This window comes from Equus caballus, chromosome 4, assembly GCF_041296265.1.
Source record: "Equus caballus isolate H_3958 breed thoroughbred chromosome 4, TB-T2T, whole genome shotgun sequence".
Taxonomy (NCBI): domain Eukaryota; kingdom Metazoa; phylum Chordata; class Mammalia; order Perissodactyla; family Equidae; genus Equus; species Equus caballus.
The window spans coordinates 45,163,891-45,183,865 of NC_091687.1; the positions used below are offsets into that span (position 1 = coordinate 45,163,891).

Consider the following 19,975-nt stretch of genomic DNA (forward strand, 5'->3'; position numbering starts at 1 on the left):
GGTGATCCTTGTACAAGCAGGTCCGGGACTAAATAAACTCTTTTATGAGCCCGATTTAGTCAAAATGCCATAGTTTGCTGACAGTCGATTTAAAAGATTAGCATTAAAAACATGGGTTCAGGAATCTGGTTGGTTTCATTTGCATTTAGCACAACAAGATTTCTATCTGTGTGACCTGGGGCAAGATTATAAAGCTCAATATCCTCATCTATTAAATGGATGTAATAATGGTACATCTCTCACAGGGTTGTTAAGAGTAGGTGATAGTTCAAGTTAAGCGTTGAGCAGGTTGTCTGGCACTTATCAGGTATTCAGTAAGCAAATTTTGGAATTGTTATTGTTGTTATATTTATTATCACATTAAGATAATTGAATATTTTCTGTCAAAGCCACTATTAGCCTAAATTTTGGAGGCAGGAGAATAAGAGAATAGTTCATGTGAGTTGTTAAAATTTTAAAACAACAATCAAGGAGAAAGTTGTACAGAGATTCTTTGGACTATTCTTGCAATTTTCCTGTAAAGTCTGAAATCATGTCAAAATAATAATCCAAAAGAAAAAAACAAAGCTCTTTGACTTACTTTGCTGGTATTATTTGGGATAGAAGCATGCATCCAGGAGCCTTGACTATTTTTATGCTACTTGGTGTTATGTAATTATAAAACCTTTATAGAGCTTCTTAACTTGTCCTTTAATTTTTGTGAAAACATCACTCTATTTCAGCCATGCTACGAAAATAAGAAAAAGAGTTTGTGACCATACTTGGATTAGAGAGAAAAGGGGAACACCATATCCCCAGGGTACAGAGGCGATTCAAGCAGGGGAAATTAAAGTGAGAAAGGTTTAAGAAGAGGTTAAAAATGCAGGAAGAAAGAGTCCAGAAAGGCATGTACTGCTGTATTTATTCTCGTTTCCTTCTTGGAGACACTTCTCTCCTGGAGAAAAATAAATGAATATTTATAAGCACCTACTGTGTGCCAGGTACAGTACTAGGTGCTTTCACATGTTATTTACTAACAATAATCCTGTGGAAAAAAATATTATTGCCATTTTAGAATAAGAAAAACTGAGACTCAGAGAGAATAATTAAGTTTCCTAAGACCACACAGTAAGTGATGGAGCTAGGGAGAGAGTGTAGCATGGGTTAGGGTCAGAAACAATCGGGTTAAATGTCCATCAGCAGTGACTGGCTACAAAAGTCATGGTATCACTCTTATAATGGAATAATACTCAGCCATAAAAAGGAATGAACTATTGATAAAAACAACTATTGATAAGCACAACAACATGGTTTAATTTCAAAGTAATTATGTTGAATGAAAAAAAAGCAGCACACATTGTATGATTCCATTTATATAACTCTAGAACATGCAAACTAATCCATAGTGACAGAAAGCAGACCAGTGGTTGCTTGGACGTGGAGTAGGGTGGGTAGTGGCAAGAGAAAACTTTTGGGGGTGAAAGATATGTTCACTATCTTGATTGTGGTGATGGTTTCATGGGCATATACATATGTCAAAACATCATATTATATAATTTATGTATGTATAGTTATTTCACATCTATTACATCTCAATAAAGCAGTTTTTTAAAAAAACTGGGTTGGAATTCCTGTTATAGTACTTACAAGTGCTTAATCTCTGAGACTAGTTTCTTTGTCAGTTAATAGGGTTGATAACACCTCCTCAGATGGTTGGTGCGAGGATTAAAAGAAATCAGTGAGTTAAGTGTGTAGCATAGAGTCTCATATAATAGTTGTATCAGCAGAAGTCGTATAAGAAGTCCTAGAGTCTGAGTTCTTCCTTCTTAGAGCTTTCTGCACTTTCATTAATGTTAGTCATTGCTATTCTTATTTATAGCTATAATCCAAACATACCAATCTTACTCCAAAGCCCAAGATCTTTCCACTAAACTGTGACAAATTTTATGATTTGAGTTAAGGGAGATCAAATTCCGATGAGGGAGCAGGTCCAAGTCTTCTGCATCACAGCCATTTTGTCCTAGAGCCCACAGTTTGCCAAAGTTGTGGTTATTGTACTCTTACGCTCCAGAATTTCTATTTAGTTCCTTTCTATTTTTTCTCTTTATTGATATTCTCATTTTGTTCATACATTCTTTTTCTTTAATTCTTTGACCATGTTTTCCAGTAGTTCTTTGAGCATATTTAAGACAGTTGTTCTAAAATCTTTGTCTAGTAATTCCAATGTCTGGACTTCCTCAGAGATGGTTTCTACCAATTTATTTTGTTCCTTTCAATGAGTCATACTTTCCTGTTTCTTTGTATGCCTTGTAATTTTCTTTTGATAAAAAACTGGACATTTGACTATTAGAACGTGGTAACCAGAAGTCAGATTCTCCTCTTTTTACAGGGTTTGCTATTCTTTGGTTGTTGAAGGCTGCAGCAGTTTATTTAATGTCTTCCCCAAACTATTATTGCAAAGACTGTATTCCCTGTCGGTGTGGTCATTGAAGTCTATTTCTTAGCTTGTGTTCAGCCAACGTTTGGATAGAAATTTCCTTGAATGCTAGGAACCTCCCAGTCTTTGCAAATTGGCCCTGAGCCAAGGCCCTCCTTCAACCTACCAGGCTTGCACTGTGCCAAGGGCTCAGCCCAAGGTGAAAGCCTAGGGTCTTCTCAGGTGTTTTGTGAGCATGTGTCTTTCCCTGGGTATGTACATGACTTTCTAAATTCCTCTGTATACACGGTTGCCTGTGAATGTTCTAATTTCCCAAAGAAATTCTTCCCAGCTTTTGCCTTAGGCAGTCTATTGTATGTTTCAACCATAACCTCTGCCCCAGGTGTCTGAGGGTTAATTTAGTTTGCCATGTTTTCAAGCTTTTTCATCTGAGTTCTGAGATAGGCAAAACAGAGAACACCTTGCATCAGTCCTCCAGGTCACCCCCTGTATTAGTCTGCTTGGAATAACATAACAAAATACCACAGCCTGGATCGCTTAGACAACAGAAATGTATTTCTCACAGTTCTAGAGGATAGAAAGTCCAAAATCAAGGTTCCACCCAGTTCGGTTTCTGGTGAAGATTCTTTTCCTGCTTTGCAGACAGCTGCCTTCTCACTGTGTCCTCACATGATGGAGAGAGACAGCTCTAAAGTCTCTTCTTCTTATAAGGGCACTAGCCCTATCAGATGAGGGTCTTACCCTTATGACTTCATTTAACTTTTATCACCTCTTCATAGACTCTGCAGTCACATTGGGGGTTAGGGCTTCAACATATGAATTCTGGAGAACACAATTCAGTCCATAGCACCCCTAGACAGAACAGAATAGACATCACAATAATCTGTGAACAAGGTCAGTTTTGCTCTCTCCAGAACCAGGAACAGTCTCACACTGGGAACACAGGCTGCTGCCACTTTAAGATTGCTACCTCTTTAAGACTGCTGCCTCTTTATGACTACAGCAGCTTTATGACTACTTCTGCTTTAAGACTGCTTTAAGACTTCTGCTTTAAGCCACTTTAAGGCTACTGACATTATAAGACTGTCCCCATGCAGGAAAGGGGGTAGGGGAAAGACAAGTAAAATCACCACAAAATCTTCCTACTGTCTGGAAGTGCCTTTTTCCTGAGTCAGTGCTCACTTGTTGGTGTAAACTTTTAACTGTTCCAGAGTTCTCACAAAACTGGTTCTGACAGGGGCGGACCCTGTGGCCAAGTGGTTAAAGTTCCTGCCTGTTCCACTTTGGCAGCCCAGGTTTACCAGTTCAGATCCTGAGCTCAGACCTACTCCACTCATCAGCCATGCTGTGGAGGCATCCCACATACAAAATATAGGAGGACTGGCACAGATGTTAGCTCAGAGCTAATCCTCCTCAAGCAAAAGGAGAGGAACATTGGCAAGGGATGTTAGCTCAGGGCAAATCTTCCTCACCAAAAAAAAAAAAAAAAAACCTGGTTCTGACAGTTTCTGCTTGTTTTTTAATGTTTCTGAGGGAAAATGAGGGCTTGGAGCTTCCTACTCTGCCATTTTGCTCTCTTTACTCAAAAGACTAAGTTTTGTATGCTTTTCATAAGCCTTAGGCTGTTCCTCAGACCAAAGCTTTCAAAATGCTTTTTACTTCTTATAAATGAAAAGAACTATTTAGATCTCTCTTAAATGAAATGATGAAACACATTTGTAAAGAATGGAAAAGTTATCCATTCAAACTAACTTAAAAGAAAAGTGTAATTTAGTATAAGAATACAGTGCAGGGATTCATGGAACTTAAGAGCAGTCAGGCCATTTGCGGGACAGAGGCCATGGAAAATCCGTGAGAAGCAAAAAAGTGACTCTCTCCCCTTTCTTTCTCTCTCTCTCAGGGAGCATCATAGCTCTGGGCCGTTACTCCTCTCAGATAGTCTGCTTGATTTCTCTCTCTCCCTGCAGAGCAGGTACCCCTTATCTTGGGTTTACATGTTTGGGCTACAAGCTCATGTTTGGCTTACAGCTTCAATGTTCAACACAAAGCAGCTAAGACTTCTCTCCAAATTCCAAATTTCTGGAAGAGAAAATTTGATTGATTCAGATGCCTTCAAGGATCAAACTCTATCCAATCATCTATGACCAAGAAGGGAGAAGGGTCTCTCATATAAAGACGGCTATAGGAACTCAACCTATAGATGGGAACCAGAGGAAAAGGGATGAGGAAGAGGGTGCTTCTCAATGGATGATGGACAGAAACCCGACAAAATATCTACCACAATCCATTTTTAGATTTAAATACATTTAAATATAACTTAAAGAAGACGAAAAAATGTGCCGCATTAGGCAGCTAAAATTTGTAAGTCAGTTAGCTCTTTAAGTAACAGAGGTAGCATACACATTTATAAATAATTTACTGCTTAGGGACTTTAAAGTAAAGCCAGCTTCACCTATTTCATTCACAACAAATGTTTTCTACTTGTGTTGAACCACCAGGGAGAACAATTAAGGAATATTCTGATTCTTCTTCCAGGGAACTAGAGGAACACAGAGTAACTCCAGGGAGCCCAAGCTTATACGTTGAGAATATTTCTCTAGATGACACAAGTTCCTCAGTGCACACGTGGCAGTCTCTGCTTTCAAACTAATATGTTGTGAGTCATGCCGAGTCCTCTTCCCTTGAGGTTAAAAGCATTTCCTAAACTTTGTTTTTTTCTTTATCTCCTCCTCTGCTCCATTCTCCACCTTTAACCCCTTCATGTGTCAGTCAATTTAGAAAATAACACTAGCCTTTCCCACTGTCTCAAAATCTTGGTAGATTTTGTGAAGATGTAGCTGCAAGGAATAAAAACTATTTGGAAGATGCTCTCTTAGTTTCCACAGGGCAAAATTCTTTATCCCTGCAGGTATTTTCAATATGAGATGAGAAGCTCTGTTGAAAAGCACACTATCGCTGGAAAAGGAAGCTCTGTCCCTTGTTTTCTAGGGTTGTCTTCTTCCTACTCAAGTTAATAAAGTTGGTAGGTAGTAGGAGTCATCTACATCCACAAATAATCTGAAGTCTAGTTAAGCCAGTAGATTCAACTGATTTGGAGTTGCAGCTGAATAGCAGAAAGCAAGAAAGCACAACAATACAACAATACCAGGGAGTTTGGATAATTCATCCACCACATAATTAAGACTGGAATCTTACACTGAGGTTCTATCTTACTCATCCTCATACACTCACCTCTGGAGTTAGCCATACTACCAAACTGTGCACAGTCGATAATTGCATAATCTCTACCTCTGATGCTCCATTGTACAAAGACTTTCCCTGTGTGCCCAACTCCTCCTTCTGAAAAGGAAAGACATGCATTCTACCAATTATTTCCTTGCTGTTGGGTGTAATTGTGCTCTAAGATAAACTCTTACTCTCAGACCAAATTATTGGTTAAATGAATGTTTATTACTAAGTACATTTAACTATCAGTTACCATAAAGAGGGGCACACACCCAACCACAATCGTAAATTAATCCATGAAAAGAAAAAGGAGCCGGTCATAATTATGTATTCTTTTCAAAGTGCAATAAATTTTCAGCAGGCTAATAAAATGAGATCTGACATATAATAACCTACCATTCTGCCATATTCTTAAATCTTAACTGCTTACAATGAACGATGCTAATATTTTACAAAGGTACACAGTACAGTCAGTAATAAGTTATCATCTCTGGAAAGAAAAGTCTTCGCGGTGTACTCACCTAAAATATTTAATGCATAATTGCTTAAAAATAAAATAGGATAGACTTCATGAACCTAATGTAATTAAAAGAATGTTAATGCTTTACAATTACATTGTCACACATAATTTCATTGACCACCTTTTGAGGCAGGTTGGGATTATTTTCCCTAATCTATGGATAGGGAAATTGAGATTTAAAGGGTTTAGGTGACTTGCCATGGGCCACTCAGCTAATCAGTGATAAAACTGGGAGCATTATTCAAGTCTCAAAGGGTCCCATTGCTCTATTCACTACATGTTTCTTCCAGGATTGTTGATGTTAGGATCTCAGCAAGATTCACAACTGATCTCTCCGTGATCATGTCAGAAAACCCTTATATAACACAGGTGTCAGAGATCAAAGATAATACCATCATTGGCTGTTACCCTTTAAAGTGAAAAAACAGGTTCTGCATTCTTTGCACAAAATGGAAGCCACAGAAACCATTCCTGCTACAGAGCAAGAGTTGCCACAGACCCAGGCTGAGACAGGGTCCGGAACAGAATCTGACAGTGATGAATCAGTATCCGAGCTTGAGGAGCAGGATTCCACACAAGCAGCCGACCTAGCAGCAGCAGCTGGAAACCATGAACAACCAGTCAGTAAGGCAAAATAAAGCCGGAGTGAAAAGAAGGCACAGAAGGCTATGTCCAAACTGGGTCTTCGACAGGTTACAGGGGTTATTAGAGTCACTATCTAGAAACCGAAGCAAATCTTCTTAGTCATCACAAAACCAGATGTCTACAAGAGTCCAGCTTCAGGTACCTACATAGTTTTGGGAGAAGCCAAGATCGAGGTTTTATCTCAGCAAGTGCAGCTGGCAGCTGCTGAGAAATTCAAAGTTCAAGGTGAAGTGTCTCAAACGTTCAAGAAAACACAGACTCCAGCTGCACAAGAGGAGAGTGAAAAGGAAGAAGCTGATGAAACAGATGTGGAAGTTAAGGATATAGAATTGGTCATGTCACAAGCAAATTTGTCAAGAGCAAAGGCAGTCTGAGCCCTGAAGAACAACAGTAACGATATTGTAAATGCTATTCTGGAATTAACAATGTAACCATCTGAAAACCAGGACCTTTTTTGGTATTTCAAAAGAGTATCTGTAGCTTGGTTTGAAATTTGTACTGTTTATAATTAATAAAGTTATGGCTTCTTGGATGAAAAAATAAAGTGAAAGGATGTATTCTACTTTATTCAATTGTTTATTTATTCAAACAACAAATAATTAAAAACCTACATATGTGCCAGGCATTGGGCTAGGATCTATTATACTCAGCTGTATTAGTTACCTTTGCTGCATAACAATCCCAAAACGTAAGGACTTATAACAACAAACATTTATTATCTCACAGTTTCTGTGGGCCAGGAATTTGGGAGTGGCTTAGCTCAGTGGTATTGGCTCAGGACCTGTCCTGAGGTACCGTGAAGATGTTGATCAGGCATGCAGTCATGTGAAGGCTTGACTAGGGCTGGGGGATCTGCTTCCAAATTCACTCACATGGCTGTTTTCAGGAGTCCTCAGTTCCTCACTGACTGTTGGCTGGAAGCCTTAATTACCCATAGCATGGGCCTCTCTATAAGTTGCCTCAGTGTCCTTACAACATGACAACTATCTTTCTCCAGCAGGCAATCCCAGAGAGAGAACAAGAGGAAAACTGGCATATATTTTATAATCTCCCCCAAGAAGTCACACTATGTCATTTCTACATTCTGCTCATGAGAACAAGTCAGTAGGTATAGTCCAAACTCAAGGTGAGGGAACTTAAGCTCCACCTTTTGAAGAAAGAAGTATCAAAGAACTTATGGATATATTTTAAAACTACTACTCCAGTGAATAGAATTTAATCCACAGAATTTAATCTAATCATTACAAAATGACTTGTTAATCTAATTGTAAAACTATTGGGGTATTGAAAGGGAAACTAAGTGTACTAAAGTAGAGAGTGGTCTTTTACTGTTGTTATTGCTTGTTTGTTTCCATTTTGTGCCCCCATTTTCATCTCACTCTATTAAAAAATTATACACATAACGCTAAATAAATGATGACTTGTCCTATCTTATTATATCAATTAAGAATTCAATTCAGTGCTTATAAAAGAAAACCCAAACAATAAAACTTTAAATAGGAGGGATTTATTTTTCCTGACATAACAAATCCAGAAATGGGCAGTCCAGAGCTGGTAAGCTGGCCCTTTAAAGAAATCATGAATGAACCCAGGCACCTCTGGCTTCCTACACTATTCATAGTGTGTGGGGTTTTTGTAATTATGGTTGAAATATGGCTGCTCCTCCTCCAGCTTCCTGTCACTGTTCCAGGTAAGAAAAAGGATGGGTGCAGGTCCAACAACTAAAAGGACATTTCTTTCATGAAGCTTTGAGCCTCTCCTGGCAACATCCACTTTCATATTATTGGAGGGTCACATGGCCAGCGATGGCTTACAGGAGTCTGGGGAAGTGGTAAATATTTTTAACTGGACATACTGTCACCCTGAAAAAAAATCAGAGTTCTATTAGTAAGGAAGAAAGTATATTGGTTGAAACAACTAGCAGTGTCTACCACCTTGATCCAAGGAGCCTTGACACACATTATTCTGCTCCCAGAGTTTCGACACACATTATTGAAACACCACACCAGACAGACAACCATATTGTCCAAGGTTTATCTGTGTTTCAAATGAGAGAATCTGGTTGTTTTGAGTCCCATACATAAAGCATATTCTTTGGAGTAACCACAATTTTCCTTTTTTTAGTGGATAATGTTGAAGAATTGGCTGAGATTAATGTCCCTTCTAGGAATTTGTCCAAGGAGATAATTGCACATTGTGCAAAAGTACGTGCATAAACAAGTTGATCAAAGACTTGTTTATAATATTAAAAATTTGGAAAAAACATAAATGTCAATCAATAGAATACTGGTTAGATAAATGATGGTACGTCTACTTAATGGACATTGCAACTTTTTAAAATGATCTTATTCATGATATACTTTTCAGTGAGAAAAGAACTGTGCACATAAGATCCAGTTATGAAATATTGTATTTATATGTCTTTGTGTGGTTTTTTCCTTTATGTCTGGAAGAATGTAATACAAACTTTAAAAAATGGTTATCTGTGGATTATGGGATTTGGACAAATTTTATTGGTATTTGTTTGAATAAGTATGTAACATTTTCATGAAAATAAAAGCTATTTTCAAAAATACCCAAAAGGGCAGGAGTGGCCGATTTGATCTGGTATTGTTCATACCAACATTCCTTCTTGCCAGTAATTTTCTTAGACATGTTGTGGCTGAACTTATCTTTGGAAGGATTCCTTATCTTTGCTCAGTGGAAAAATGTTATTCATGATAAATTCCAATAAAATTAAAATAAAGTAAGGAAGCCTGAGTATTTTCGTTTTGTTTTGCTTTCTGTTTGGAACACTGTCAGCTCTGGAAGAGTCTCCTTTCCTTGTTTTACAGTGGCTGTGGAAGGGAAGAGGGTCAGGCCAGGCAATAACTATACACAGGTTGGGGAAGGGAGAAGAGGATGGAGCTAGGGAGGTAAGCGAGAGCAGTCTGGAGGCATGCACCAGGGAAAGAGTACTAACCTGGACATCAGGATACTTACACTTCTCTTTTAGCATAGGCCTATCAGTTTACCTTTCTGACCTCAGTTTTCTGATCTGAAAAATGAGAGGTTTGGATGAGAATCACTAGATGTGTTTAAATTCTTTTGGAAGATTCTTTTGGATCTATTAATGGCATATCACAGCAAACTACACTAGAACTGAATCTAAACAAATTAAAGGAAAAATAACAACAATAATAACTTGCATACATGGTTTATTTCTCACAGGCATGTTAAGTAAATTGCCAAGGTTACACAGCTAAGAGGCCGATGGACCACGATTACAGCCAGGAGCCCACACTCCTAACAGCTATGCTGAAAAGCACTAAAGAACTGCCTGAGGAGGGCATTTAAAGGAAGCTGGATAGCTTTCCCACCCTCAAGCTAGGCCTTGTGGATAGTGGTTAACGCCAATAAAGTCAAGACCTTACCCCTACCTCCTGATTGATGTGCGGTTGCCTCAACGCTCGCAGGCTCCTCCCTCTAATCCAACGATAGCTTTCTGATTCAAAGTCTTGTTAGTCAACTAAAAGGGAATGAGTTTTACCAAGCCCTGAGGAAGCTCTTCCTGCCATTGCCTGACAGCACTGAAGTAATGACAGAACCAAAGATCACGTGTGCATACAGGAGGCTTTGTGGTATCACCAACCGGGTTTTCAGTCTTTCCTGGTTCACACATCTGGTTGCCCAGCACCCGTTCACAGACCTCATCCTGCCGTATTTCCTTTCATTAAGGCCAGAGAGACACTGAGTAAAGACAGTAGAGGGCAGGGAGGAGACCAGGGAGAAAAAAGAACGGAAAGCAGGGTAGAGGCCAAAAGACTACTGCACGGTTAGAGCCTGCCCTCCAGACAAAGGTCTATAAGGCACCCCCAGCCTCAGCCCCTGCTGCTTCACTGCTTTTAGTCCTTCTCAAGATCCAGAAGTTAACGCAACACCCTGTGGCAGGACAAGGCAAGCAGATTCCGGCAAGGAGGAGCCGCAAGTGGGCTGCGAGTACTGCTCCTAGAAGACAAGACTTCCCAGACCCCTTCGCAGAAGGGCGGGGCGTGCGCCCGACGGCCAATCCCCGCGTCCGCACGTCTCCGTAGCCCCGCCCCACCCTGCCCCCTCTCGCTCCGCCCTTCCCTGGGGCTGGTGCGGCGGCGGCGACGTCAGCGCTAGGAGACCCCTGGGTGGCGGCTGCGCCGTCGGCGGGCCGCGGCCTGGACGCGCTGCGGGGAGGGGCGGAGCGAGCCGGCGGGAGCGCGCGCTGGGCCCGCCTCGGCCGCCGCCGCCGCCGCCGCGGCTGCTGCCGGGGAATTATCTGGGCGGCAACGGGCGGCCGGCTAGCGGCTACGAGCCACTTCTGCGGCTGCTAAGAGGAGCGAAGGTCGCCGGTCTCGTGTCGTCCCCCTCTCCGCCCCCAGGAGGGGCGAGAGGGAGCCGCGGCTGATGTCAGGTACGGCCGGCGGAGGCGCCCTCGGGCTGCGGGTCCAAGGTCTCGGTTCCCCCTCTCTCTTCTCTCGTAGTGTGTGTGGTGGGGGGTTTGGGGGGGCGGGAGCGTGGAGGGTGGAACCCAACCCAGGGCGCGGCCAAACAGGTGTCTCGGGGTCGCCGCCGGGGTTGGGACATGCCGGCTCCCGAGGGAGGCGCGGGGCACTTCCTGCTCCCGCAGTCTCGGCGGAGTGCCGCTGGGGCCGCCTGTCTCCCGGGCCGCTATCTTGTGGACCTGTAGTCTCCTCTTCGTCGTGGGTCCTCCCCCTTGCCCTCGCGCGCTGGCCGCGGTCGGACGGCGGCGGTGAGGCGGGCTGCCCCCCGGGTCACGGCCGGACCACCGAGCAGTCCTGCCCGCCGGGCCCTCCCCGCTGCCTCCGAGCTGCGGGTCGGGCGGGACCGGCGCTCAGGTGTGGGCATCTTCCACGGGAGCCGCCGGGCTGCCGCGCCGCGCGAGCGCCTGCCACAAGTGCTGGGGGCTTCCTCGGGGCTGTCTTGGATCATCAGGTTTGTCTGTGGCTGATTCATTTTTTAAAATCTCCCTGCCTCTGGCAGAATGAGCAAGCCAGGTGTGTTTGGGGCAGTTGCTGCATGGAGGAGGAGGCAAAGTTTTTTTTCTTCTCTCCCCCCCCCCCACCCACCCAAGTGTGATGTGATTAGTAGGTGCTGACAAGTTGACCATAGAGCTCTGACTTTGTATAAATTGAATGCTCTTAAAAGATGAACGCAGTCTGGGGGTGGGGGGGGATTTACTCTGCCCTAGCTCTTATCCTGTCCCCCTGTTATATTTTAGAATAAACAAAAAAGCACCACACACTCTGGAAAAGTTGACTAGATTTATAATCCAGTTCTCTAAATTCGTTAGAGGTACTGTGGTATATCCTTTTAACGCTTTTCAGAATGGAAACTATTTTATGCTATGAATTGATTATATTACAAATTTAAAAGTTAGTTATAAAGTTAGAACTTTGATGCATCAGAGTGAATAATTAGGCCAACGTGTAAGGGACAGAAATATATTCATTTACTGAAACTTGGCTGAGAACAGAGAGAGCTCTGCCTGGGTGCCAGGAAAAAGTGTTGTGCATGATTTAGGGTTTAGCTCTGGTGTAAGTTTAGACGGTGGGAATCTGAGTTTTCAGGAGATATTTCGACAACTTTCCACACCCCTGTCAGATAAGTGTCAAATGAGCCTTATGCACATGATACTGTGTATTCTAAGTATTGTATATAGTAAACTATACTTATTTTCTGCTAGCCTTGGTATATATTGATGTACAATTTAAGTGAGTATAAAGTTTCAAGTTACCAAACAGTTAACTCTTTTTACCATATGTTAAGTAAAACAGTGATTTAGTAAGGAAAGTATGACTCATTTAAAATTCTTCACAGGAAGAGTATGGTTTTTCAGTACTAGTGGAGAACTATTAAACCTCGCTCTTACATTTGCCTGGAATTTGTGTTTTTCTGTATCTTTTTATTTAGGATTCAGCATTTAAAAAATATTTTGTGCTTTCTACCCACTTAAGGATAGGTCTGGTTTTTCTTAAATGTGCCTTTTTTGTGGGGTATAGATTATACTAGTCTGCATTTCTGAGTAAATTAATATCCAGAAGTTCTTAGAATTTTATTACAAACATATTTAGGAGTACATGTAATGAATTAATGTTCACCTAGTCACAGAAATACAAAAGCGTATGCCTTAGGCATATACTATTTACTGTTTGTATATTGATTTGTTGCTAAGATAAAAGAATTATACAGCTTATAAACTTTGTAAACTATGGTAATTTAAAATAGAATCTTTGTGTGGTGAAGTCATTGATTGGAATTCTTGCGACAGTGCAGCTATAAACAAACATTAGATGGAAAATGGATAACTTGATGCTGAAATTCAGTTCCAATTCACTTAAAATTTTAAGCTTCCTGGTACAACAAGGTTACTTTAAGATTTGTTGAGGTTTAAGAGGCTAGAGTACAAACTATAGAAAGGTGGAAAGAAAGGATGACAAAATTCTTTTACCCAAGATTCATTCTTTTAAAAGAAAGAAGAAAAAAAACCCATGGAGAACTGTCTCATACAAGAGAATTTAGCATTTTTTCTTAAAATCTAAATGTGTATCTGATGTGAACTTAAATTTTCACTGCAGCTAATTCAAATGTCCAAGGAAAAGTACATACCCAAATCTGTAATGTGTGAAAGTAAGAAGTGTCCTTTGGAGAAAAAAAAATATAAAGACGTTGGTATTTGTGAAACAGGGAAGCCCATAAGAAGGTGTATTGTTGGTGCCTTGAAGTTGATTCCAACTCCTAGTGACCCCGTGTACAGCATCTCAGAACCCTGCTGGGTCTTTTTGCGCCATCCTGTCACCTTGGGCACTATATCAGACAATGCTCCCCTGCTATTCATAGAGTTTTCATGGCCAGTTTTTTTGGAAGTGGGTGGTCAGGTCCTTCTTCCTAGTCTGTCTTAGTCTGGAAGCTCCGCTGAAACCTGTCCACCATGGGTGACCCTGCTGATATTTGAAATATTGGTGGCATAGCTTTCAGCATCACAGCAACAGGCAGCTTCCACAGTATGACAACTGACAGATGGGTGTGGTGGGTCCCTGACCAGGAGGTGAATCCGGGCCCAGGAATCTTAACCACTAGACCACCCACCACATAAGAAGGTAGGAGAAACCAAAAGGAAAATCTGAATTAATTGTCTAGAACCTGTCATATGAGCTGCCTTGCACGTTGAAGGGACACATTGAGGGCAAAGAGAGGCAATATTAAATTGGGGAGATTCTGAAACAGGAAATCTGATTCGATTACAATGAAAGCTATATATTAAGACATTTAAACTGGTGGAAGTTGAATAGTAGGAAGAATTTGAAATCATATACAGCTTGGTGTAGTCATTTTCATTCTTGGTCATTGTATGAGTTTTCTAGGGCTGCCATAACGAGGTAAAGCAAACTGGGTGATTTAAAACAACAGAAGTTTATCTTCTCACAGCTCTGGAGGCCAACAGTGTGAAATCAAGATGTTGGCAGGGCCATGCTCTCTAGGTTGTAGGGGAGCATCTGTTCCATGCCTTTTGGCTTCTTGTGTCACTGACAACGCTTGGTGTTCCTTGGCTTGCAGCTATATCACTCCAGTCTCTGCCTCTCTTGTCACATGGCAGTCTCCCTGTGTGTCTCTGTCTTCATATAGTGTTCTCTCCTTTTTATAAGGGCACACACGAGTCATACTGGTTTAGAGTCCACCCTGATGACCTCATCTTAACTTGATTACATCTGCAAAGACCCTATTTCCAAGGAAGGCCACATTCATATGTACTGGGGTTAGGACTTCAACCCCAATCTTTTTGGGGGACAGTTTAACCCATAATGGGCATATAATTTATCTTTTACAGTGTTCAGTAAATTTCTAGTACCATGTGACAGGCCAAATCAGACGATACAGTGGGAACAGAGTAGGGGACATCTGAATTTCATTTACCTATCTCAGTGCCTACTATGTGCCAGGTTGTGAAGTTAAAGCAGTGAACAGGAAGACCAAAATCTCTGTCCTTGTGAAGCTTACATTCTAAAACGTTGGTTCTTAAAGTGTGGTTCATGGATCCACATCGTTTAGCATCATCTGGGAACTTGTTAGAAATCAAATTTTTCAGGCCCTACCTCCCAGACCTGTTGATTCTGTAACTGTGTTAACAAGCATTTCAGGTGATTCTGATGCAGACTCAGGTTTGAGAACTGATCAAGATGGAGAAAAGAGATAATAAACAAGATGAGTGAGTAAAATATGTAATATATTGGATGTTTTATAGGTGCTGTGGGTAAGAATAGGGTGGCCAAGGAAGACCCCCTGAGAAATAAAGGCCCAAAGGAGTTGGGGAGTGAGCTATGTGAGTATTTGAGTATGTTGTGTTCCCAACAGAGAACAGCAAGTGCAAAGACCTTATGTATTTGAGGAACAGCAAGGAGTCCAGAGTTAGAACACAGCAAGGGCAAGAGTTAGTAATAGGTTCAGTTTATGAAATTGCTGTTTGTTCCTTTTTGATTTACAAAAACCAAATACCAGGAGGAGAGATCAGAAAGAGGAATGGGGTAGGATGGCAGATTATATGAGTTCATCTTAAAGTTTTTGCTTTGTCTCTGAATGAGACATTGCTTTGAATGAGATTGGGAAGACACTGGAGGGTTTTGAGCAAATGAGTGACATGATTTGATTTAAGTTTTAAAAGGATCACTTAGGTAAAATGGATTGAAGAAGGGAAAAGTTGATTAGGAAGCTGTTGCAGTAGTTGAGAGAGAAAGAGAGGGAGGGAGAGAGGAAAGGGGAAAAGGAGGTGGCTTGGACTAAGGTAATAGCTGTGGAGAGGTTAGAAGAGATACAAGATTAAAAATGTGGAATTATAGTGAAAAGTAAGCATTTTTCCTCTCTAGTTACTTTAGTTACCTAGTTGCCTGCCTCAAGGGCAACTGGTCTTACAAGTCTTTATATATTCTTCCTGAGGTATTTTTTGTATATATGATAAGCTAAGTTTTAACAGGTTGGTGGAGTAATTCTTAACTGGAGCTGATGTTTTTCCTCCAGCGGACATTTGGCAATGCCCGGAGACATTTTTCATTGTCACAACTAGGGGGAGTGCTTCTGGCATCTAGTGACTAGAGGCCAAGGATGCTGCTAAACATCTTACAGTGAACAGGACAGCCCCACAACAGAGAATTCCCACAACAGAGAATTATCCAGCTCAAGATGTCAGATGTGCCAAGGTTAAGAAACACTGACTTAAGGGGACTTAAGAGGTTGGGGCCTAGATGGTAGAGGGAAGAGAGCATTGTATAGGCAGGGGTGACAGTAGGAATTGAAAGCCAACTGCCTTGGGATATTCAGCGAACTGTAGATAGTTTAGGATTACTTAAGCGTAAATTCTAAGGCATGGAATACCAAAATATGAGGCTGGAAACCTGGGCAGAGTTTCCCAGAGAGCCTTTGTACATTGTATTAATTAAAGATGCTTAGTTTTTGTCTTGTAGGCGATGGAGTTCCATGGAGGATGACCATGGCATGGTCAACATTTCATTTCAGATAGATCATTCTGGTGACAGAATGGGCTTGAGTTGTGGAGCACTGGCACTTGAGTCAGGGAGATGCAGTAGCTTAGTGGGGAGAGGGGGGTCTGAAATAGGACAAGTAGTAGAAATGGAGAGGAGAAGATGGACTAAAAAAATATTTAGGAAATAAAATTGGCAAGATTTGGTAATTGGATGTGAGGTAAGGGGAGTGTTAAGAATGTCTCCCTGATTTCTAGTTTAGATGATCAGATTGCTCCTAGTGACATAGGAACCCATTGGTAATTTAGGTAGTTATCAGTAATTTAGGTAAGATGAGCAAGTTTAAGGGAGGAAGCTGAGTCACTTTTGGACATGTTGAATTCGAGATGCCTATGGTCCAGGTGGAAATGTTTAGTGTGTATGTGGGTCTAAAACTTGGAGAAGTCTGAAAAGGATCAAGAGATCCTTTGGTGTAACAAACAGGAATTTAGTACACTTGGATTTTTCTTGTATTATTTCACTTTCTAGATAAAATGGCTTATCTTTAATTTTTGTCAGAAAAGTAGTGAGTGTGTACTTGATAAAAAATTAAAACATGAAAAGGTCGTACATGAAAAAAATTTTGCGTTTTCTGCCCATGCCACCCGATCTTAGTTCTCATAGGTAGCCCTTGTTAAATATCTTGTGTGTGTATATATATATATATATATATATATATCTTTCTAGAATTTTTTATATATACAGAAGCATTTTAAAAGCCAAATGCAATTGGAATCATGCTATACAGACTGTAGTACTTTTAAAAAATAACTCTTTTATCTTACACAGTGTTAAAATGAATGAGGTTGTGTTATGGAGGAAAATAAGTGAAAAGGGTAAAGTGGAGACGAATGGAGATAGCATCATCTCTTTGATGTAAATTAAAAGATGCGCATACATATATGTTGATGTAGGCATCACTTTTCTTTGCAAGGATACATAAGAAACAATAGTAGTTACCTTTGGGGAGAACTAGGGGTAGAGATTGGAAAGAAACACACTCTTTTCTGTATATGTTTCTTTTTTATATCTGTGGTTTCAGTTTGGGTTTGTTTTGTTTCTTTTATTTACATTTCTCTGATTTAAAAAGTAGCCACTACACTTTATTAACAAAAAGTCTTAGTCTGCCAGACATGCAAAGATTTTCCTTATTAGCACATATATGTCATAGTTTTTAGCAGCTGCAGAGTATTCTACAGCATGGATGTACCATATTTTTTATTTTCCCATAACAAACAAACATCTTATGGCTATAGCTTCAGGAACATCTTTGCAGACTTTTGCATTTGTGTCCATAAGAAAAATTTCTGATCATGAAATGATGGGTCAAGCATAGTTATTTAAAAATTTTTAAAGATGTTGCCAAATTGCCCTTCCAAAAGACTGTAAACGTGTATATTGTGAGAAAGAATGCATGAGTGCCGGTTTTCTCTCATATCTTTGTCAGTACTGGGTATTAGTAAACTTAACATTTTTTGCCAGTATGATAGGTTAAAGATAGTATCTCTTCATTTACATTTCTTTAATATGAGAGAAATATGAATATTCTTGACTATAGTATTTTCTTTTTCTGAAAATCCTTTATTTTCCTTATCTGTTTTTCTATTAGGTTGATCTTTTATCTTTTTCTTAATGATACTTTTTGGTATTGTTTTGCTGTACAGATTTTTTTAAACATTTTATATGGAAATATACCTTTGAACCAGTAATTTCACTGCTAGAAATTTATCTGTTGAATAACCTCATACAGTTTTTCTATAGTCAGAGCTTCTGAGTTTGGGGAAGATCTCAGTTCATGATATAAAAATGTAAAAAGATGTTTTCTTCTAGTTTGTTTTAATTTTATTTTTTAAAATATTGAAATCTTACAAACATTTGGAATTTGAAAGAGAAAGGTAAAGATCTAGCTGGTTGCTTTTTATCTTTTTCCCAAACGATAACCTTTCTTGAATAAGCCCTCTTTTTCGTCATTTGAAATGCTGTGTATATTATGTATTAGATTTCCATATGTGCTTGTTTTTTTTATAGACTCTCTATTTTGATCTGATAAAGACCTTCGGGGATGTATATCTTTAGGCTTACACAGTTAGGTTAATTAACTTGCTGCTATGAGGGAGACCGCAGACTAGAGGAACTGGCAGCGTTTTACTAAATAGAGAAGGGACAGAGTTAGCATAGAATTTTGGAGAAGGGCGAAGTTTAGAAAAATTTAAATGAAGCAATATTTGATAGATTTAAAACACAGCAAGAATGTGTGTCAAGGGGTTAATTAACGTTGGGCCTGGGCTGAGAAGCAGATTCAGAGTCATGTTTCCTTGGAGACTACAAAGTTAAGATAAATGTGGAATGTTGTGTCTGGGAAACCCTTATCTGAAACTCTGAGTTGGAAATTGAAGCTGCTTCTGTTTCATTAATGATCCATGCAAGAGTGGGATGTTCCAATCTCACTGATACACTTTCAAATAACATAGTCTGACAGTCTAGTTGTAGAGAGAAAAGGTTTCTCAGCATTATGTTTTTAGCGTTAATTAACAAAAGGATTTAAAAAAAATTTGTTTACTGGGGCTGGCCCAGTGGCATAGTGGTTAAGTTTGTGTGCTTCATTTCGGCGACCCGGGTTTTGCGAGTTCAGATCCTGGGCGCAGACCTATACACTGCCCATCAAGCTGTGCTGTGGCGGCATCCTACCTACAAAATAGAGGAAGACTGGCACAGATGTTAGCTCAGGGATTATCTTCCTGAAGCAAAAAGAGGAGGATTGGCAACAGGTGTTAGCTCAGGGCCAGTCTTCCTCACAACAACAACAACAATTTTGTTTACAGATTCACAGATAGACGGATATGCCTGTTTTACCTGAATATCAGATTGTTTTAATTACTATACTGCTGTTTATTGTAGGTGATATATTTTAATATCTGGTAGGTCTAATCTACCCTCCAGCCCCCTCTACCCTTTTTAAGAATTTCCCAGTTATACTCACGTTTGTTTTTCCAAACAACGTTTAGAATAATTTTTACCACCTTAAGTTTTAAAAATCCTTTTATTTTAAGTGGGTCTGGTAGGCTTAGTCAACCCTCCCTCACCTCTTTCCAGAAATTTCTCAGGTATACGCACATGTTTATTTTTCCAAACTGTTAACATACTTTTTACTAAGTTATTTAACTTTTTAAAGTCTTGTTGTATTTTAGTTGGGATGACATTACATATATAAATTTGGAGAAAAGCAACATCTTTATCGTTGACTTCTTTTTATTGTGGTAAAATGCACATAACAAAATTTATCATCTTAACCATTTTTAAATGTGCGGTTCAGTAGTACATTTGTTGTGCAACCATCACCACCTTCTATCTCCAGAACTCTTTATCATTTTGGAAAACTAAAACTCTCTACTGATTAGACAATACCTCCCCATCCCCCCTCCCTGTCCCAGGCAACCACCATTCTACTTTGTCTCTATGATTTTAATTAAGTATCTCATTTAAGTGCAATCACGTGGTAGTTTTCTTTTTGTGACTGGCTTTTTTCACTTAGAATAATATCCTCAAGGTTTATCCATGTTGTAACATATGTTGGAATTTCCTTCTTTTTAAAGGCTGAATAATATTCCATTGCATGTATATACTACA

The 19,975-nt window shown here is 40.0% G+C and overlaps 1 protein-coding gene, 1 long non-coding RNA gene and 1 pseudogene across 8 annotated transcripts in view; 2 read left to right on the forward strand and 1 right to left on the reverse strand.

Annotated features, from left to right (window-relative positions):
• Positions 1–6,592: 6,592 nt before the first annotated feature.
• LOC100063809 (nascent polypeptide-associated complex subunit alpha pseudogene) lies at positions 6,593–7,274 on the forward strand (annotated as a pseudogene).
• Positions 7,275–8,293: 1,019 nt separating this feature from the next.
• LOC138923741 (uncharacterized) lies at positions 8,294–10,824 on the reverse strand. Its single transcript, XR_011437810.1, has 3 exons — positions 10,226–10,824; positions 9,789–9,843; positions 8,294–8,668 (listed from the first exon to the last, which is right to left on the reverse strand). It is a non-coding gene; the product is annotated as an uncharacterized lncRNA (long non-coding RNA).
• A 100-nt stretch (positions 10,825–10,924) lies between these two features.
• The window catches only part of C1GALT1 (core 1 synthase, glycoprotein-N-acetylgalactosamine 3-beta-galactosyltransferase 1), a 53,108-nt gene continuing 44,057 nt past the window's right edge, over positions 10,925–19,975 (forward strand). For 3 of the 7 annotated variants that reach the window (XM_070264501.1, XM_023639255.2, XM_023639256.2), the window contains exon 1: positions 10,928–11,229. In XM_070264501.1, coding sequence (XP_070120602.1) covers positions 11,223–11,229 — 7 coding nt within the window. In that variant the 5' untranslated portion in view covers positions 10,928–11,222. The other 4 variants (XM_023639253.2, XM_070264502.1, XM_023639252.2 and 1 more) reach the window with 3 other exon arrangements.